Here is a 21,946-nt window from a genome sequence, read left to right as displayed (position 1 = left end):
TATCATAAAAATTAAAAAAAATGTTAGATGTCTCTTGATTCAGTATTATTTATCAACTAACGCTTGAAAGTTCAGTAAATAATAAATTAAAAATCAGAGTAGAATTGTTTATATTTTATTTAACTATAATTAAAATTTCGTTTTTTTGGGAGATTTTTGTTTAAATTTAGACTAGTTTATTTAATCAAGCTCTCCCAACAATAATTTCACGTAATTGTTCGGATTTATATTTACTTATCTACAGTTAGACAACTGCCTGTCATTTCACATGAGATTGCCCGTGATACTGAAATTATCAGACATTAGATATGATTTTTAACATTTTCATAACAATTAAATCATTATGAAAAAATTCTAGATAAAAAAATTCAAAAAATTATGAGTGCGAATTTTTTTAAATGTTTTTTTTTTTTTTTTTTTTTTTATTATGATCAATTTATTTTAATAATTTTAAAAACTTTCAGAGAGATCTGTTAATTTCAATATTATTACCTAAATATTTTTAAATTATTAAGAATTTTAAATTTGGACTAAATTAAAAAAATTAAATTAATTACATACAAAATATAAAAAAAATGTTAGAAAAGATTCTCGATAAGTAATGGATTTTTTATTATAAAATCTATCGGGTAAAAAAAAAACTAAATATATAAAAAAAATACAGTATGAAGACAACAATGGCGGCGGTACATTTAGCGAAATTATTTTTCCGATGTGTCGTACGTTATTCTGACCGTGAATATAAACGTTGAAATAAAAATAATTATTAAGATCTATAAGAACTTGGTAAAAAAATGGTAAGTAATATTAATTATTTATTATATTAATTATTTAAGTAAAAAAGTCCACCATCTGCCAAGTATCGTCATTCTAACCTATCAGCTGATTGAATAAGAAAAGTAAACACAAGAATCAACACTTGTTCCAAATCTGTCATTCAAAAAAATGACCTTTATTTCTATAATTTTATTAATATTGATTAAACTATAGTAAATGAATTGTCATGCAGAATCAACAAGGTGGGTCAGAAGCCGACGAAGGTGCCGATGAAGGTGAATCTTCTTCCTCGCCCAGAGTCCAGGATGCACTAGCTAATTTTCGAGAACAGTGGCAGCGAGAATTAAAGATATCTCCTAAAAAAGAAGTACCGAGTCATTCAAAGTCTGGTAAGACATCAAGCATTGAAACCTATGAGCTGTCAACAGAAGACAAGGTAAGAATTTTTAATTTAAACTTGAAAAGAAATTTCTAATCGTAATTTACATTGATTCTTTAAATCTTATCGTTTAATGACGTGACTAAGGTTCAGCTTAATTTAATGAATGAATACTTTCCCAGGCTAAAGATTTATTTCTAAAAGGAATTGAGTACGAACGAAATGGAGAGCTGTATGACGCAATAAGGTTCTATAAACGCGCTGTATCGCTGGTGCCGGATATCGAGTTTAGGCTTTACGAGTCTATGAAGCCCAAAAATAAAGAAAAAATCGAGAAAAATGAAGACATACAAATTGTTGAATATCCTGGTGAATCGTACGGTATCGACGAGGTTGATGTGCGTGAAGATGGTGCACTTGTCGTCAAACTATCAAGAATTATTAATAAAAATCAATGTCTCTGTTTTCCACGTTTTGAGCAGAGCGTAAGATATTTTTTTATCGTTATTTATTACCGTATAATTTATCGGCTAACTAATAATTACTGGATATTTTTGTAGATGACACATATATCTGCGCTACCTCTAGAAATAATTTTGTACATACTACGTTGGGTGGTATCTTCAGAGCTGGATATGCGTTCCCTGGAAATGTTTTCCCGGGTATGTCGCGGATTTTTTATTTCAGCACGTGATCCAGAGATATGGAGGCTTGCTTGTGTAAGAGTTTGGGGTGTAAACTGCGGGCAGTATAAGCTAAGGTATCGTTCCTGGAGGGACATGTACTTGAAACGTCCTAGATTACAATACAACGGATGCTACATCAGCAAGACAACGTACATCAGGCAGGGAGAAAATAGTTTTCAGGATGAATTTTATCGGCCTTGGCATCTTGTTGAATATTTTAGATACGTCAGGTATGCTGTAAAAATACTTATAATATTTATTTGAGTAAATACGGGTATGTAAGTTGTCTGATAAATATTTGATTTCTTGGACGCAGGTTTTTTCCAGAAGGGCGTGTTTTAATGTTAACATCGACTGACGATGCCCAAAACTGTGTTAATGCATTAAAATATCGTAATCCACGTAATCTTGCTGTATTGATTGGCCATTATAGACTTCATGATAATCGCGTTACGTTGGTTATGAAAAAACAGGAGTCTAAGAGTAATATTAATCATAATTACAAAAAGAAAAAACGAGAAATTGTTCACGACAGTGGAGAACAAACTTTTCACTTGGTAATAGTAGTTATTTTACTATTTTAAATTTTAAATTTATAAGTATTGAGAAAGTAATCTAATGTAATCGATCGTTTGATTTGATAGGAGTTGGAAATCCAAAGCTTGCATAAAAGAAAAAATTGGCAGCTGCCCTGGATACGTTACAACATATTTACGCAGTACAGAAATGGCCAGCAAGCGACAACGTGCTTGAATGTTTTCAATCGTTATCCATCGCTGAAATTCAGTAGAGTAAAAAGTTATACTCAAGAAAGCGACCGGCCCCTGCAATAAATCCAGCTCTGAAATAAATTTATTATTTACTAAAAAATTAATTGAATACATAATATATTTTATAGGGATTAAAAAATAAAATCATATAATTTTTGAAAAGTTTATTGCAAGAAATCGAAACATTAGAGTTTAACTATAATTTGTTTAATTAGTATATATGTGTTTAAAGTTTTTAAAGATAAGAGCAATTATTCATTCTATAAATTTAAATGACGTCTAAAAATTCAGGTATAAAATATTAATATTATCTATTAATTGGTCTAAATCGCATTCAATAACGATTAAATTAATTCAATCTATTCATTTTATTTAATTATCTATAAATTTCCTAATTTATTAACGATTCAATTATTTATTTCTATATTTAAATTTTAACTAAAAAAATCTTGCAAAAATGCAGCACCGCAAATAAATTATAAATTTTTTAATTATTCATAATTGTAAATAGTAGCTATTACGCTACCAAGCTCAGCTAAAAAATCATGGTATATTTATAACTATTAAAGAATTAATTAATTAATTAATTGATTAATTAATTACAAATAAATATTTTTGATGCACAGAAACAATCCTGCACAACATTTTTAAATACTTTTATCTCTCACACATGATCGAACCACTTTATAATTATTTTAATTATTTAATCACAGATCATCAAACTCATCAATCATTGATCACAGTGTTACAGGACAATAAGAACTGGAATTTTTAAATATCAACCTATTAACAAGATTATAATTAATATTAATTGTAGTAATTTTATAATTAATTAATTGGTTGGTTATTAATTATAATTCATCATGAATAAAAGCTGGAGAAGAAGAATAAGAAGAATTTGAAGTATTGGAAGTATCTAAACAAACGTCGGGATTCATCATCCACTTGATATCACGTATTGTAGCTGCGTGCATTGACCAAACGGCACATACAACAACTACGTGCATGATATTATGCGAATTAAAAATAAAATCAACTTGACCTGGTAACCATTTTTCTGGTATTCTTAATGCACCTATTGCTCCACCAATAACCGCAACAAGGTCCTATTTTAAATAAATCAATTTATTAATCAATAGTAATCATTAAAACTGACGAACAACTAGCTTCACTACAATGTAAAAAATGCATCTGGATTTAATTAATACTACATTTCTAATATCAGAAAGGTTACGGTATTGAAGGGCGATATATAAGCATATATTTCAACATGTAAACTTTAAATGTAAATGTACCAAACTGTAAATGTACCAAAGGATATGCTTTTTTTGTTACATAATAAATGATTTATTTACAGACTTACTTGCAGTACGATATGTGTTAAATTATCAGGATCACCGCCAGTTAAATGAAAGCATCTGAGTGTCAAAAAAATCATTCTCATCATGAATGGAGGCGCGAAGCAGAGCCTTCTCTCCCACGGTGACTTGGCTTTCATTGCCTAGATTGAATAATTGACACTTAAATACTCATAATAAAATCATTTATGCACTCAGCTTTCAAAAGACAACCAATTAATGTCAATATTGCATATCATAATTATATAATTGTGATATCTTGCCTTAAACAAGCCCCAAATGCTCAGGAAGACATACAGCAGCATCGTTGAATACCAAAGTATCGGGGTAAGACAGTGCACTGATGTTGCTATCATTGGTAATGCACCTAAAATCAATACTCTTTTATTTCGTGACCTTGCTTTAATTTTAATATTCTTCAATTTTAAACACCTCATACCGATCTACATTCAAATTTTTTTTTTCATTCTCACCATTTGACATTTTTTCAGACTAATATTTATATTAGTACAACAATGATGATTGTGTTGTAATTTATATTTATTATTAATATTTTGTTAAATAATTACCAATACTTTGGCAAACCCAAATGCCAAGCATATCAAGCTTTAATAATCCTCGGTAAAATTTTTCTCCGTAGTTGAGATTCATAAATAAATGGTAGATAAATGAACCAATCCATGGACTTACAGCACCGATTAAATGACACCAGGAAATAAAACCAAAGAAAATGCCTTTTTCCCATGGTAATAACCCGGGAATCGTTAGTAAGATATGTAAGATAGCTAGACCTATAACATCACAAGGTATTTATTATAATAATAATTTAAACATTTATAATTTTGGATGCTGACCCAAAGTTTAAGACCTTGACCCAATTATCTAAAACCAGTTACGCCAATGCACAAGCCCATGAGCATGAACATTGGTTTTGGATATATGGAAATAAAATAAAAGGCACAAGACAAAATTTATGAAAAATAAAGTAAAAAGACTCACCGTGAGTGAATGTGTTGACGGTTTCATTGTGAATGTAAAACAGACTCCTTATGCATCCTTTTAAGTTGGTGATTTGTCTGTAGCCAGTCCTAATGTGCGGATTGAATTGCAAGTGACTTGGCATGTCACTCCATGTTTGAAGACACCAACTATCTTTATCATCGTAGCTTTTGACGCTACTTGGATCAGTTTCTTCATTAATATTGTCTTTGACAGCAGTGTCAGCCTCGGCCGTGATTGCTGAGAATTTATTATAACAATCCAAATCGTTATTCGCCGCGAAATTCGCAGCTATTAATTCGGTCACCTCTCCCGCCAGTTCTGTACGCACGTCCGCATTGCGCGGATGCCCAGACGACAATGTGCTTTACTATTATCTCTATCTCAATCTCAATATATTTTCTATGCGCACCACTGAGTCTTCAGGGTGCTGATACTGGTCTCAGTGGTGGTGGTCGATTATTGTTGTGATTGTTATATGTATGTATGTATGTATTATTATTTATATTATTATATACTACTACACTGGTACCTGCTGGCTGTAAAATAATTTTTAAATATCCAAGGTTACTGTTCGCTGATGCTGCTGCTGCTAACCACCCACTTACACCGCCACCCCCTTGTTAAACTACTCGGGTTTTATCCCTTCTGACCTCTTGGCCTTTATTCTTCTGCGCTTGTCTCCATGGATACAATCGATTTTTTTACGTTATTATCTTTATGTTTATTATCACGCTAGTTTAATTATTTTCATTTAAATAATTCATCTATTATAGATTTTATTTTTTATTCGAATGGCTTTTGAGTGGAGAAATAACATGAATTTATTTTAAAATGATTGGAAGAGTTACGAGAATTATTGGAAGGTTTAAAGATCAACTTATTAAAACTCAAAGTAATAAGGTAAATATTTTGTTTTTATTCTGACACTTCAATCACTGTATGTTGCTATTGTTAATAAGAGCACTTAAAATGGAGGACCTGACATTTTTATTTTTTAATTAATAGGGTTACAAAGTTTGAAGAAAATTAAACTGCGGATTTTGTTAAAATTTTTCTTTATAAAAACTAGAATTTTGGATGTTTATTATAACATTAAAGTTAATTAAAATTAAGTTAGCCGACATCTAAAAATTTTTAGAATTTTTTTTTATTGAAAAAATCACTACAGAAAAATAAAAAAAATTTTCTTCTGTAAAAACCTTGAAAAACTATAAGTGTAATTTTTGAAAAATATTTTTTAGTTCTAATTTAATAAATTAAAAATAGCCAAAAAATTAAAAACGTCGGCTAACTTTAGTATTATTTAAAGTTAGCGATAACTTGACAATTTTCTTATTTTATTTAACAAACAAATTTTTTCCGAAAAATTATTTTTAAAAAATTGCATTTTCAATTTTTTTAAATTTCTACATGTCAACCTTTTTTTGCCATAATTTACTTGTTAAAAATATTATTAAAATTATCAAATATCTGATGTTATATTAATGTTAATATTTTTATTATTTATTAAATTGATAAATTATTTACACATTAAATAGTTACAAGAATATTACTTGGAAGGACCTTGGAAGAGCCGAAGAAATAATTTGAGATGTAATTCATCACCAGATTTACCACGAATGTCATTATACTCGTCAAACCCTCTAATAGGTTTTCAGGTAAAATTACAAGTAATTATCACAATAAAAATACTAAAAATGATTCATAATTTTTTTACATCAATATAAGGTAAAAGACCCAGATATTGATACTGGTCCAGTTGTTGGACACTTGCAATTTTATTCTAATTAAAAAGATAAAATATTCTCAAAAAACCAATTATCTTAAAATTTATAACTCAAAACCTTATATTTATTAATTTATTAGAGTTGATTTTTTTTAATTAAAACAAAATTGCAAGTGACAATAACTGGGTCTTTTACCTTAATAATAATATTAATAAAAATAATTATCAATTAATGTGCACTACAATTTCACTCTGCAAATTTTATTTAATTTATTGATTTTTAAAATTTTTGAATACTTCCTACTTTTGTCACTGCTATCTTCAGTATCAAATATATTTTCCTGAATTCAAGTAAAAATTACGCAATAAAAATATTCACATGAATTCCCGCTAGAAAAAAGGTACCACCTACAAAAAAGGTTCATCGCTATCTTAAATTTCGTAATGTTGTTAGCACTGAGCTTGTGGAGGTAGAAGTTGATGGTAGAGGTAGTAAGGTGAAAAAAAGCACGCTAGCCTACCGGTTTATAGTTACACGTGCTTAAATGGAAACTTTGTTTTAATTATTTGACCAACGACTATATTTTTTAACAAAATTGACTTATGCGTATCCGACAATGTTCCGTGATTTTTTAAATTACTTTTACGACAGTTTCCAAAGAGTCTACGAGTACTGGATCTGCAGAGAGGTAATTTATGTAATTAGTTGTTTATTTTTCATTTACGGGAATAACAACATGTTGATTGAACAAGAATAATGGCGTGTGTTTTATAGCGCAACATAATTAATTTCGCATGTCAATTTATCAATCACCATCAATTATCAAATAAATATTTATTATAATTTTATCAATCTTGAGCCGATAATTAATCTCAAGTATTGAATTATATCAATATTTATCTACATATGTTTAATATTTACTGATATGACGTCATTATTTTGTCCTAATTTATTATTATTGTTACTTATAATATCATTTTTTAAAATTTTATTTATCTTATGTTTGGGTATATTTATTGATAATCTTAAAATAATCTGTGGAGACTATGAAAAATGAGAAGAAACAATGAAAAATATTTTATAAAAAAATTACAATTTAAATGACCCGCCATTTTAAAAAACAAAATGACGTTTTACCGGGTATTATTCGTTGAAATCCGTAAATACTCGAGAGTTGTCGTAAGTAACCGAAGTTAGTCGATTCGAGACGAATAATAGCCAATCGCATCGATCCGATGTCCACGTCGTTGACACAGCCGAGAAGTGTTTTGCGTTCTGGATATTTAAACTCCTGGATAAAGTGTATATTTTATTTTATTTGGGACCAAGTGAGCCTACTGTATCTCTGGAAAGTGAGTAGATCATCTCAGTACTTAATAAAATTAGATAACATTTAACTTATTTTATTGAATTAACACGGCGAGTAATTAAAACTAACATATTTTAGGAAGACACTACGGATTTCAGCATTAAACGTACACATACATAGTATCATCTACATCTAGTGTGTGTCTGGCTGTACAGATATACACGTGCATATGTGATACATATATATTGTACGTAGATTGGCATTAGTATACGTATTTTAATACCCGATCTCCAATATGTTTTCTATACAAGATGGCGATTACAATATGGCGGCAATTGCCGTGTTATGGCGTGCTACATAAAAAAAAAAAACGTTATTTAAAGTAATTTGGTTTCACTCACTCATTTGGTCATACGCATACGCATTAAAATAAGAAAGACACTTGCAATTCACCGAATTGAGAAATAAATTTTTCTTTAGTCTCGATTTCTGATCCGCATTCGGATAGTGTCCAAGATTGATCTTAATCGATAGCGTCTAAGTCTGACTGAATATTAATTAATCATTATTCATTTTTAATGAAAATAACCTACACTGTTAGGCATATTATACAGCTTATGACAGGTATAGATTTAGGGGAGGAATTTATTGAGTAAAAAAAATTCAGACGGTGGTTTGATCAGTTTTTTTAGCCGATGTCCTCTTCATTACCGGAAAACCGTGTTGTACCTGAAGCATCATCATTTCGCTCTTGGATTTCAATCATCTTTGATTACATTTGGCATCAAGCAAGCATATTCCAACTTACTAACGTAAGTAAACCGGGTGTAACTATATTTTAACAGCTGGCTCCAGATTATTCTCTATGGTATTATCATTTGTTGCTGGTGATATTATTTCAAGTAGGTACTTTCGAGTATTTACGTTTAATATTTAATATAACTGCTTTCAATCATTTATCATTTCATTTTAATTGTCATTGGTATAGAAAACGTTTTAGTAGCACGCTAGATACTTTATTTATCTCTATTTGTGGTTTATTTTTTAATTGCATGGTTAATATTCCTGTTCAAGTGACCCGATACTGATGATACTGAAAATAGCAGATAATTTTTTTTCTATTGAAAAATATTCAAATATTTAAAAAATGTATATTTTTGTAGCCAATAAATTGATGGTATGTCACACTTAATTTTGAAATTGAAAAATATGGCAAAAAATAATTATTCACAAAATTCTTCAGTCATGTATTTAATTTTAAATATATACTTTTTTCATCAATGTAAATTTTAAAAAAATTCTTAATGCACATTTTTTTTTTTTTTTTTTTTTTTTATTTTATTTGAAAGAAAAGAGTTATCGTGTGTCTGCTATTATGTGTTTAATTATAAATAATTGTGCGTTTAATTGCGCAGTTTACCGAGAAATTATTTATTAAAACATCCCGAATAGCGTTAACGTACTAGATACTAACAACAATTAAATGCCCGTTAGTTTTAACCACTGTCCATTATTGTCCCCAACGTTAAGAGTTAATATGTATTTAAAGGTAATACCCAGTAATGTTTCAACAAGCGTAGTCTCATAAATAATATTTAATGATGTTATTAATCTTACAATAAATAGATAATCTCAGTAGATCAACACATTTTAATATTACTGAATGAAATTAATCAATAATAAAGTTAGCCGAGATTTAAACATGCAAAAATATCTTAGGGTATAAAATTTAATTATTGGCCTTGAGTTTTATAAATATTTTGAATAAATAATGAAACAGCATGTTGATATTGAATATAAGTAAGAATTTGAAATAATTTTTGCAGATGCCGAGAAACCGAAGGCGTCATCGCTCTCGTACCCACTCGAGGTCTCGTTCTCAATCAGCTGGATCTCAGCAATACGAGCACAAACGTAGGCGGATTGATTATGAGAGTCCACAGAGCAAGGGTACCTACAGGTGTGTATTGAGCGAAAAATTCCAATCTACTCTCACACATAAATTTTCACATAAATCTATAATAATTATAGATGATAAATTATAACGTAACTTACCCTTTTACATAAAAACTGAGTGTAAGTGCCATAATATTACTCAATTGAACACCTCTGCATCAACCTCTACTCGCCTAGGCATCCGGTGGGCTCGGTGAAAGAACTAAATTCAACTTATACTTGTAAATCTGGTTTACAAAACTCGAAACTAATCTATTGTACTCCAGTTTCGATTTCAAGTAACCACCTTTGTCACAAGACAATTAAACTTGCTGCCGGTTTTATTGAAGTGCTGTAAGGTAAAAGCCCCAATAGATGATCACGTACCAGTATATGATCATTATATTCATTATATAATTATATTCATCATTATATATCAGTATATTCACAAATATAGGTATACAAATACATGGAGTGATCATATACTGGTACATGATCATCTATTGGGGCTTTTACCTTACAAGGAAAAAACTAAAAAAAAATAACAGAAGGCCAATGCCGTCTCCCCGTCTCAGACGGTGAATCCCTTCCATAAACTTGAGCCAATCCATCTGTTATTCACTTACTTACACATTACACTGGCTTTGTACACTGTAATATTTAATATGTAACTACAAGTCGTCAGTCAGTCTCCAACCAGCACTTGAGTTTAAACCCAAGTATTTAGACTCGTGCTGGTCTGATTTTTAAATAAACCTTTATAATTGTTTTATTTAAAAAATTGAATAATACTAAATAATTGCTGCACGAGAGTTAATAATTTCATTTATTAAAGTCAGTGTATTTAATAGTTAGAATTTAATAATTATTGATAAACCGGAAGTTTAATTCCAGTTAAGTGTACAGAGGTTGACAATTGACGGAAATTTTATTTTGTCGTTTCATTTTTAATTTAGCCATTTAAAATATATTTTTCCGCATAATTTATATTAAATTAAATTGAATAATATATCAGTGTTATTAAAATTGCATTAATCACGTCGTTAATTTTTTTAGCATGACTGATAAGAATGTAAATGCTTGCAGTGTCTAGTTTTTTTGTTCTTTTTTTTACAAACATACGATTTAAATCCACTGAAATTCAAATAAAAGTTTTTTCAATTGGAATTGTATTTGCGAAGAAATTTTCTTTAAATTGTATCGTCACTTATTTTGTATACTAACAAAACGAAAGGATAAATTTTGTATATTTGTTTGATAAAACTCATTTATTTACTTACGTTTATAAATCAAGGAAATACTCTTACGAAGGTCGTACTAATTTGTATGCAACATTGATATCTATTATATCTTTATATGGCTCACGACTTAGGTATTGAGATTTACTTTTTTTTATTGTTAATTATTTATTAGGAATATTAATAGTACTAATTCCAGACTTTTCGAGTAAATATTTACATTAATTAACTTTGCAAAGAGTAATGTAACTATTAAATCAAGGACAAATCGTAAGAATACCAATCCGAAATATGAGTAGAAGGACATCATGTTTTTTTCCTTCAATAGAATCTGTATCACATTGAGAACTTCCTTATAATTTAAACTTTTTTTTTTTATTTATTTTTATGCTATATTTAGTAATGAAGAATTACAAGCCTTAATAGACGTTATTAAATGCGTGGAAGAATTTTTTTTATCATTTATTATTATCAGTATTGGTTCACAAGATCTTCCTGTATATAGCAATGAGTTAAACTCAGTATCAGGGAAAATAATATTTTACGCTCAGTCAAGCGAATGGTGAATAAGAATTATGCAGCGAAAGCCAACTAATTTCTCTTTGTATATTGTTCACTTTCTGTTTTATTTTATTTATTGTAAATTTTAAAAATCATTGCTTATTCATCTTCCGATCTTGACATTGTAGATTGCGATAAAAACAAATAATTAAATAGAAATTTTTTTATAATTTAATTATCTTAATAAACATTTATAAATAGGAATAACAGTGATGCCTGTACGTTACGTTTTTTGGTCTTGGATGCCTAGGTACAGTAAATAAAATAGAAGAAATGCTCACACTCAACATTTCCTCATTACACACAATTTAAAGATGTTTATGACCCATTTAATCTATTCTCAAATATTCATCAGAGTACCCAAGGCCTCTTGGATTTATTCCAACGACAGTTTTTCCTCTTCCTTTCAATCTTCGAGGAGGTCGCTACCTTTTAAGTTCTTTACTATAATACTTTTAATTGCTTTTTGTTATCTATACTTATTTAAGGACAATAAGAAGCTTAAATTTAAAAGGAGACTTAAAATTTTTTTTTACATTAATTAAAAAAGTAAACCTTTAAAATATATATTTATATTTTCATTCATAAAAGTACTCTTTTAAATTTAAGCTCTCTATTTAATGAAAAATGAACAATAATTAAAATACTATTTTTCAGAAATTCAAAGATATTAAATGATGAAAATTTTTTAATACTCAGAAGGTAGTGATCCCATTAACTAAAAACAAAAAAACAAAAATCAACTAAAAAACTTGGTAAATATTTTTCATATTAAAATTAATGAAAATATTATATTTTAGTGGTGAACGTGTACTAAGATCACGTCAACATGAACGAGGTACTACCCAAGAAAGACGATACAAACGTAGCCACAGGAGATCACCAAGCAGTGGTCGCCATCACTTGGACTACGACAATGTCAAGGAAGAAGTACTGGCACCAGTACCGTCCCCACATGTCCACAAACAACGTGAACGTGAATGCCGTGACCGTGACAGGGTACACACGACTCGCCCCTCATCCAGGGAAGCTAGACGTATTCGGTGGGCGCGTCGTCGTCGTACCCCATCCTCAGAGAGTCAGGAGTCCTCCAGACACCGTCACAAGTCGCCTTCACGCAGCCAGGTCAGTATTCAATTTTTTTTCTACATTCATTATTAATCGTTACATTTTACAAGTATTTTTTTTTTTTATTTATTTATAGTATAATTGTAATTTGTAATTAATGTAAAAATGAGATCAACTCGCTAACCAAGATCACTAATTTAAAAATATTTTTTATAGTAGAGATATTATTTTTATTGATACAATGAACCGTTCACATTTAATAATTTTATTAAAATAATCTAAGAGTGAAAAGAATGGAAAAAAAATCTAAAAATCCGAATGGGAAGAAAATATGAATTTACAAGAACCAAAGAGAGTATTTATTTTCTCCAAGCAAATGTACCCAATGCTATTAATAAATCTAAGGAGTATTTTGGTGGTATGGGCCCCGTCGTCACGCGGTTTTAGTATCGCTGTTTCTCAGTTCTCAAGCGAGTTCTCAAGCCAGATGGCTGGGTCTACTCAAGTTGTTGCTTGCGACCTTATTTTAACTATTATGATAATTTACAAACCATTTAAACTATTACTGCAAGCACTAAGCAAAGATCTGGATTAAATTAACAATCATCACAGATAAATGATAACTTTTCTCTGGATATTTTATTTTTATTTTTAATAAAAAAAAACAAAAATAAAATAGTCAAATGTGTATAAATAAAAGCCCGAGTCAGAGTGTTAGTGATTTAAATGGAGCTATGAAAATATTCGATTCATCACTGCCGTCAGCAACCAGTTGATCCAATATTGACAGGTCAATAGCTTCACCAATGGCGCGTCGCGAACGATTCTTGACCCGTGAAGTTGTCGATCGGTCAAAAGAACTTGTGAAGTATCATCAGCATCGCACAGGCATACCGACTTCGGCAGCGCCTATTTTCTGGGACAGTTGGATCGAAAAAGTGTATGCTAATCCGGATTTAGAGACTGCCAATGAGGTACAACTTAAACCACCTGCTCTTAAATTTATCCTCCTGTTAAAATTTTTTTGTTAAAACGTTTATTAATTTATAGACGTTCAATATTCTAACCGCTTCACTTACCACTTTAACAGTACGGCTACATTTAACCTGACAAAGACGAGTCTTCATTCATCACTCCTCCTCTAATGATTCATCTTATCCATGTTCTGCTGTGACGTTTAAAATTATTTATATAAAACTTATTTTATCCCAATGTTGACTGCAAAAATACGTAAAAAATATTTAGAAAAAAAATAACAATAATAAGAATAAGAAGAAGTAGAATAAGAAGAAGAAAAAGAAGAAGAAGAAGAAGAAAAATAGAAATAAAGAAGAAGAAACTGAATAATAAGATGAAGATGGAAAATGGAAAGAAGGGGAAAATTATCAACCTTGAAATATACCCAACAGATTATTAATAGTAAACAGTGCAAGTCTACCAAAAGTTCGTCCACTGTTTTCCAATGATCAATCCCCGAGTTTTCTGATCCATTTTTTTAAAAACTCAGTCGCTCATCCAGTGGTTGTGTATTACCATCAGCTCTCTTCACTGATAGTTTTAAATTATTTATTAAAATATCTTCATTACTTAAAACTTATAATTATCTTGACTATATGTGTTATTTGAAAATAATATTTATTACAATGGCTACTTGTTAAATAGCATTGAAAAAATTTCTCAATAGTTAATAATTTATAAAATCTATCTGTCTTTCTAAGTATATATTATTAATCCGTGAACGTAACTTGACTTCACGCGTATGTTGTGAGAGGACGCATTATTCGTTGGTTGTAGATCTTACAACGTCTTAAACTCAACCGGTATTTTTAGTATCCACAGTATTTGGCGCGACGTTCTTCGTACGTACGTACGTCTTATTCCTCCGTCTACACATTCAATTTTATATTTTATAAATTATTCAATTCAATAATTCGTGATTAAAAAATAATTATTTTTCAATATTTCACGCTTGATTACTAAATTAAATAGTTAAATAAAATGAATAATTGTTTTAATTAAAGAGTATGTAACGCCCGAGATTTTATAAAATATCAATAACGCATAAAATAAAAGTAAATACTTGAAATCATTTGATCGATCGACTATAATTAAATATAATAAAACAAATCAATCAATCATCGATACGAAATATCAATCGTAAAAATGTTTGCTTTCGCATTGCGCGATAATATGTCGACAAGTCGTCAGAACTCGTCTACCAACAGACGTAATCGTTATACACGTTCATCGACAAGTGTAACACAATTATTGAGTGATTCTTGTTCAAGTTTAATTCAACGGTTGACTACACGAGTTCGTGTACCATCTGTACATCATGATAAAGCTTCAAGACATTCACCTGTAAACCGTGACCTTGCTGTTCATCCAAATCTAAATCATCATAACAACATTACTTCTACTCCTGTTACTAATAATAAGAACATCAACAATAATAACAATAATAATAATAATAATAATAATAATAACGGTAGTAACAACACAAGATCACGTTTAGAGGATAAATATTCATCGATCCTCGATCGCTATACCAAAAGACGCAATGATGATGAAATAAATTATAACCGTCGAGTTGTACATCATCGTGATAGTCCATTTTTGCGTGATGATAAAACGTTAGAACCAGAAGTACCACGTACCGTTGCTAAAAGTGCCACTACGTCTAGTGTTTTGCTCAGCGAAAAAGCTTATCCGTATGTGAGCTCACTCAAGCGTGATAAGACTCCTGGTATCCGAGATAAAGAAAGAGACAGAGACAAAGAAAGAGACAGAGACAAAGAAAGAGACAGAAACAGAGACACAATGGCTGATTACCGGCATTATGGTAGACATAAATCAGGACACGCTGAATCAAGGAGCAGAAAAATTCGTCCCAGCCGTAATGGCAAAAGTGAACAAATTGATCGCTCGAGGTTCAAGAGATTGTCCAAGGATGAAAGTCACTTGTTGGATAAAATTGTTTTACAAAAGATTGTTGATCCTGTTGTTGATACTGGTGTCAATGTTAATTCTAATGTTAATGCTGATATTGAGATTAATACGATTAATAGTAACTTAAATGTTAACGTTGATAATAATAATCATAATAGTAATAATATTAATATTAATGATAATAATGTTAGTAAAAATAATGTTAATACTAATACTAATAATAAAATTCAAGTCACTGCTGCTGTTGTTCCAACAAGTAATAGTCATGTTGACACTACAAATGTGGATTTATTATTAAAAGAGCGAGAACTAAAGAGAAGAGAAATTCAAAAACTTATTCTTAAGTATTCAGCATATGACGACGCTTACGCGCAAACTAAAATCGACAACGCTAAGAAAGCAAAACCGAGTGCCGCTGAAATAATAGCGAGTAAATACCAGAAGAATCACTCGGATTCAGGAAAAAAAAATCACTCTGACTCGGGAATAAAAAGTGTTTTAGATACTGAAGATGCTGATGCGATTGTAAGTTGTCGATGCGCGTGATCGTTCAGGATTTTTGCCATGTTTTGTTTACTGTTCTTGCTCATGATTAACTGATTAATCAATAATTATAACAAATTTATTAAATGTGATACAGTTTATGATGATTAAAACTGTTTGATGCACGGTTTGATTTATATTACAGTAATGTGCTTTTTATTTTATATATTCTATCCACGCCGCCGATCACCGGTGAATCTATTTTCTAACTTGTTGACTTACGTAACAAGTTAGCCATTTTTTATTTCTTCTATTTTTTATTTTATTGTATTTTGGCAATGTGATATGAATAAGCCGCTTTTTTATGCGTATGTGTATGTATATTTATATACATATAAATATTTATATTCATCTGTGATCGGTTTATATCAAACGTAAATTCTTGATTAAATTATTCTGTTTACATCGTAACGTTATAAATAATTTTATTTGTTTTTGTCGGTTTTATTTTATTTTCATAAAAAATTTTATCTAATTTAATCGAGAATTTTTTAAACAAAAATAGTTATCTTGGTTAGCAATTTTAAAAAACTTTTAACGTTCTGCGTTTTTATTATTTATATATAATTATTATTAAATAAAATTCAACGCAGTTCGTTAAATCTCACGTAAGTACTAAGTTTTTACAAAGTACTTTTTAATGTACTTGACAAAAAGAAAAAAAATTTTTTTAATTAAAACAAAAATTTCTTTTGACTTGAATAAAAAAAATTTTTTTTTTTTATTTCGAAGCAGTCAATAATTTTTTTTTACATTTAAAATTTTTTATTTTAAATTTAAATAGACTTGGAATTATAATTTTATTTAATTTATTTTGACTGATTCGATAGATTAAGGTCAAAAAATAGTTATAAGTTAATAATGAATACAATAATATTAGTAATAAATAAAATTAATAATAGTAATTAATAATAATAATAAAAGAGCGCTTTGTGCCGATTGGTAAATTTCGTAACCGTACCTTTCTGACTTGGCAAACTATTTTGCCCTCTCCCCTTTCTCTCTGATTGTTGGGTTACATCTTCGTCCGTTGTGTATGGAATGGAATTGGATATTGGCATGGTTCGGACGGCTGGGTTCCAATGCAAACTCTCTCGGTTGAACTCATGGTAACAATCACGATGACAATGGTGGTGAAATAATATTGGTCAATGGTCCATGATCCCGTGTATCAAATATTCGGGTTCGCGATAACGGTCAACGCTTCATCAACTGGATGGCCAATCAACTTCTGCGCCTGCTTCAAACTTCATCTGGTGGACGATAAATTGGGTTACTGGAATGGAATTCATCTCCTCTCGGGACTAATGGTGTGTGGTAATAATAAACAACCACGCAATACCTTAACCAACCAACCAACCAATCAATCAATCAACCACAACCAACCAATCAACCACCGACTACAACTGCCATTGCTACCCAAACTGGCTGGCATTGCAACGGCAATAGAGCCCACGACCGCCTTCCGTCGAGGACGATGAAGACGGCCACCTTGTTTACCAATCTGGCGACGTCCTGGCAAATAGATGTTCGTTAAATACGTGAATACACTCATTGTTGTAGATTTAAGAACAATTCATATTTTTATAGTATATATTTAAGATTTATAAATATCTAAATATATATTCTATTTTTATATTTATATATATACATACATATACACACACACACTCATAGATAAATATATATAAATATATATATGTATGTATATATATATATATATATATATATATATATATATATATATATATATATATATATATATATATATATATACAGACATACATATATACATCAACTATCTATCAGTTATGTTATCAATTGATTGGCTCGATTAATCAATTGGATTTTTTGCAAGTCACGCGAATTCAATTTTGTTATACATTTTTTTTTTTTTTTTTTTTTTTTTTCAATTTTATTTTTCATTTAAATATTTTTTTAGAAATGTATTGAGCTAAATTTTTTGACGTAGAATTACTTAGCTTAATATAATATAGTTGAAAATTAAGAAAATAAATTTTAGAGATAATCGGTATCAAATAAGCTATTTAATTGCCTATATATAAATATATATATATATATTTTTTTTTTTAATAATCACCTTTTCAGATGCCATCAATTGTAATTAAAATGGATCGCGTTGTTGAAATAGCGCGCAGATATTATTAAGACGTTGTTAATATTTGAATACATTTAAAAGAAATAAATTAAATCATAACGTCTAAATAATGATTTTAAATATTTTGTCTTTGTCATCTAATTTTACTGTTGTTTTTTTATTCACATGATTGATAATTATTAAATTTTAGCACCAGAAGCAATGACTAAGACAAATTATTGATCGTCCGTTAAATGAATGAAAAGACATTTCATAAAGTTCAATATAAATTTGTAATTTTTCTTTCGTGAAGATAATTATTAAATTCTTACCGTACATGCAGCTAAATAAATAACAAAGAAAAAAATTGCTGCGCACGAATTTTAATAATCGACTGAACGAGTGCAAGTAAAATATATATTTTTTTAATTTCTTTGACACTAAAAATAGCAATTATGATTTTATACTTGTTGATGAAATTTATAATGTTGTTTAGTTTTAATCTCAATAAGTTTTAGAGTCAAGGAAAATGAACGATTTAATTGAAATAATTTGCACCTCGTGAAGTCTAATTTAAACGTGGTTCACTAATATTTATTTCTTACTATTACAGATAAAGTACTGGCCACCCTTGGAGAGGGTACTTTTGGAAAAGTTGTCAAGGTTAAGGATTTGCAAATGTAAGTTGATATCCGCAGTAATATGGAGATTTAATTTTTTATGAATTGATGCTTTATAGTCATACTATTTTATATTCATAGTCTAGTTGCGAAGAGATTGTGTTTGTAATTAAAGACTGGCCTTGCGCCTAAAATGATGATCCAATTTTAAGACTCAAATATTAACTAACTATTATTTAATCAATTATATATATATATTTTTTTTTGTATTTAGGGATCACGTGATGGCATTAAAAATTATAAAAAATGTTGAAAAATACCGCGAAGCAGCTAAACTTGAAATAAATGCTCTTGAAAAAATAGCTGCCAAAGATCCTGATGGTCATCAGTAAGTTTTTATTTTAATATAAGGTAGTTTGGTAGCCAAAGTACTCACACTTGACCCCAAATTTTTATATTCATATTGAAAATTTTTACTTTAATGTATTTAAAAAATTGGTAGTTTATCAAAAATTATAGTGTGAGTACTGAACTACCTGAAATTTATAAAAATAATTTTAAGAATTGTAATAATCAATTTTTTTTTTTTTAGTCTTTGCGTAAAAATGTTGGATTGGTTCAACTACCATGGACATATGTGTATCGCATTTGAAATGCTTGGGCTTAGTGTATTTGATTTCTTAGTATGTATTGTAAGAAAATAAATTTGAATATATATCATCTTGTAAATTAATTGTTCGCTTAATATTTCACAGAGAGACAATAATTATCAGCCGTATCCATTAGATCATGTCCGACACATGGGTTACCAGCTCTGTTATGCAGTTAAATTTCTTCATGACAATAAACTAACTCATACTGATTTAAAGCCCGAAAATATACTCTTCGTAGATTCTGAATATGAAGTTACATACAACAATAAAAAGGTAATGTGAATGATTATAGAAATGAAATGAAAAAAAAAAAAAAAAAAAATATAAGACTAAATTTTTATTCAAGAAAGGTAAAAAAAACACGTGACTTTTTCTTTCGTCAATAAATGAATAGCGAGTCACAAATTATCCGCTTAGCGGATAATAGAGCATAAATTATTAAAAAAAATAAAGTGTATTTTGTTTAAGCGGAGAGACGTACGCCGTGTGAAGAGGACAGATATAAGGTTGATAGATTTTGGCAGTGCGACCTTCGATCACGAGCATCACAGTACGATCGTCAGCACGAGACATTACCGAGCGCCTGAAGTTATTCTCGGTTAGTTCTTTTTTTAACACATAACATTATTTAAATACTACGACGACGCATTCACTGAGTCGATTTGTTTTAAATGTTACTCTTAACTCATAAGTATGTATACATGCATGTTTAAGTGAGGTACAAGCGTAAGCGTAAGACGTTATTAAACTATAAAAAGATAGTAACTATGTGTTTGTAAGTGCATGAGTGATCTTTGATGATACTCCAACAGTGATTCTATTATTAATTTACTTTTTGCAGAACTCGGATGGTCACAACCGTGCGATGTATGGTCCATTGGATGCATATTATTTGAATTATATTTGGGTATAACTCTATTTCAAACACATGACAATCGTGAACATCTCGCTATGATGGAACGTATATTGGGTACGATACCTCATCGTATGGCTAGGAAAACTAAAACTAAATACTTTTACCATGGAAAGTTGGAGTGGGATGATAAAAGTTCTGCTGGTAGATACGTCAGGGATAATTGTAAACCATTACACGTAAGAATTAGTTTATTTAAATTAGTCCGATTGCTTATCTTAGTACTTATTTTTATTAATTATGTGAATTTAAAATTTTTTTTACAGCGTTATATGCTATCAGATGAAGGAGATCACCGACAATTGTTTAATTTAATTCAACACATGTTGGAATATGAACCAACAGAGCGTATTACACTTGAAGATGCATTAACGCATCCGTTTTTCGATGCGTTGCCGGCTTCGCAGAGAATCTCGGATGCGAGAGCCGGCGGTGATGCTCAAACTACTCCTCATGAACGATCACATTCGCTTTCACGATGAAATTAATATTCGGGACACAGTGTCCCCAAGGATAATTGTTTGTTCTTTTTTATCTGTTCCAACTGTATTGACACACTTTTTTTTTATACCCGTGGCGTAAGGTTCACTATTGATAAAATGTATTAGTGTGTCTACAGTTATTGCTAGTAAAATGTTTTCTAAACTGATACTAAGAGTTCTATTGAGAAAAATAATTTAGATATTTAATAACAAAAGGTGAAAGTGAGGATTAAATTTATGAGATTAAGGAAATATTTTATAATGCTTTTTTTCTGTACATTATCCCTTCTTTATTTTATTATGATATTTACAAATTAATGCTTTGAGTAAAATGTAATAATTAATAATAAAATAATTTTATTAATAAGGGATTTAACTTTTCATGCAGGAATAAGTAGTATGATTAATTAATTATTTTTGTTTGTTGTAAATTGTTGAATAAAAAGAGACAAGTATGGACGAATGTGAATCTTAAACTCGTTTATTAAAATAGTTTAAAATTTATCAATATTAAAATGATAATTATAATTATTAATTACTTAAGAATAAAATGTCTGGGAGAAACAATATTTCTTTTAAATTTCTCAATTATTATACATTCATCGTTTATTTATAATCAAATAAATTTGTTATTATCAACTTATAAGTGTTTAATTAAAATTAAATATGATAAATGACAGATAACAGACAACTAATTGTTACTGATAATGATTGTATTTTAACACTTGTCTGTTTGTAAATACTTGAAATTGAAAGGAAATTGATAATTTGTAGTGATATGGATTAAATAAAAAAATTAACTGACATCGAGTGTAATTGTATTATAATAAAAATTTTCTTCAAATCTTAATGCATTTTTTAAAAATTTACTATTTAAT

At 29.4% G+C, this 21,946-nt stretch overlaps 3 protein-coding genes and 2 long non-coding RNA genes across 14 annotated transcripts; 3 read left to right on the top strand and 2 right to left on the bottom strand.

The window, feature by feature from the left end:
- Nucleotides 1-651: 651 nt before the first annotated feature.
- LOC123264958 (F-box only protein 9) lies at nucleotides 652-2,924 on the top strand. Its single transcript, XM_044728508.1, has 6 exons — nucleotides 652-797; nucleotides 1,010-1,213; nucleotides 1,339-1,641; nucleotides 1,717-2,072; nucleotides 2,159-2,399; nucleotides 2,487-2,924. The coding sequence occupies exons 1-6, from the start codon at nucleotides 795-797 to the stop codon at nucleotides 2,673-2,675; spliced, it is 1,296 nt and encodes a 431-aa protein (XP_044584443.1). The 5' UTR covers nucleotides 652-794; the 3' UTR covers nucleotides 2,676-2,924.
- A 313-nt stretch (nucleotides 2,925-3,237) lies between these two features.
- On the bottom strand, nucleotides 3,238-5,723 carry LOC123265404 (progestin and adipoQ receptor family member 4). Its single transcript, XM_044729128.1, has 6 exons — nucleotides 5,704-5,723; nucleotides 4,970-5,334; nucleotides 4,540-4,761; nucleotides 4,234-4,337; nucleotides 3,976-4,113; nucleotides 3,238-3,718 (listed from the first exon to the last, which is right to left on the bottom strand). Exons 1-6 carry the CDS (start codon nucleotides 5,721-5,723, stop codon nucleotides 3,464-3,466), a joined length of 1,104 nt encoding a protein of 367 aa, XP_044585063.1. The 3' UTR covers nucleotides 3,238-3,463.
- Nucleotides 5,699-21,918, top strand: LOC123264955 (dual specificity protein kinase CLK2). Of its 10 annotated transcripts, none has more exons than XM_044728496.1 (13): nucleotides 5,699-5,872; nucleotides 6,511-6,630; nucleotides 9,835-9,968; nucleotides 12,400-12,444; nucleotides 12,543-12,867; nucleotides 17,752-17,830; nucleotides 19,014-19,080; nucleotides 19,295-19,408; nucleotides 19,613-19,703; nucleotides 19,776-19,946; nucleotides 20,127-20,271; nucleotides 20,515-20,765; nucleotides 20,853-21,918. In XM_044728496.1, exons 1-13 carry the CDS (start codon nucleotides 5,804-5,806, stop codon nucleotides 21,066-21,068), a joined length of 1,827 nt encoding a protein of 608 aa, XP_044584431.1. In that variant the 5' UTR covers nucleotides 5,699-5,803; the 3' UTR covers nucleotides 21,069-21,918. The 10 variants fall into 10 exon arrangements, with proteins under 10 accessions (XP_044584431.1, XP_044584437.1, XP_044584438.1 ...); XM_044728499.1 differs by lacking the exons at nucleotides 5,699-5,872; nucleotides 6,511-6,630 and adding exons at nucleotides 7,260-7,387; nucleotides 8,692-8,820; XM_044728498.1 differs by lacking the exons at nucleotides 5,699-5,872; nucleotides 6,511-6,630 and adding exons at nucleotides 7,918-8,051; nucleotides 8,692-8,820.
- Nucleotides 9,906-10,546, bottom strand: LOC123264961. The gene is made up of 3 exons (XR_006509459.1): nucleotides 10,460-10,546; nucleotides 10,064-10,295; nucleotides 9,906-9,994 (listed from the first exon to the last, which is right to left on the bottom strand). It is a non-coding gene; the product is annotated as an uncharacterized LOC123264961 (long non-coding RNA).
- LOC123264960 lies at nucleotides 10,721-11,902 on the top strand. Its single transcript, XR_006509458.1, has 3 exons — nucleotides 10,721-10,851; nucleotides 11,000-11,315; nucleotides 11,381-11,902. It is a non-coding gene; the product is annotated as an uncharacterized LOC123264960 (long non-coding RNA).
- Nucleotides 21,919-21,946: the final 28 nt, after the last annotated feature.

This window comes from Cotesia glomerata, linkage group LG5 (assembly GCF_020080835.1).
Source record: "Cotesia glomerata isolate CgM1 linkage group LG5, MPM_Cglom_v2.3, whole genome shotgun sequence".
NCBI lineage: Eukaryota > Metazoa > Arthropoda > Insecta > Hymenoptera > Braconidae > Cotesia > Cotesia glomerata.
Note: the sequence above shows the minus strand (reverse complement) of the source record. Positions and strands in the feature narration are given on the sequence as shown.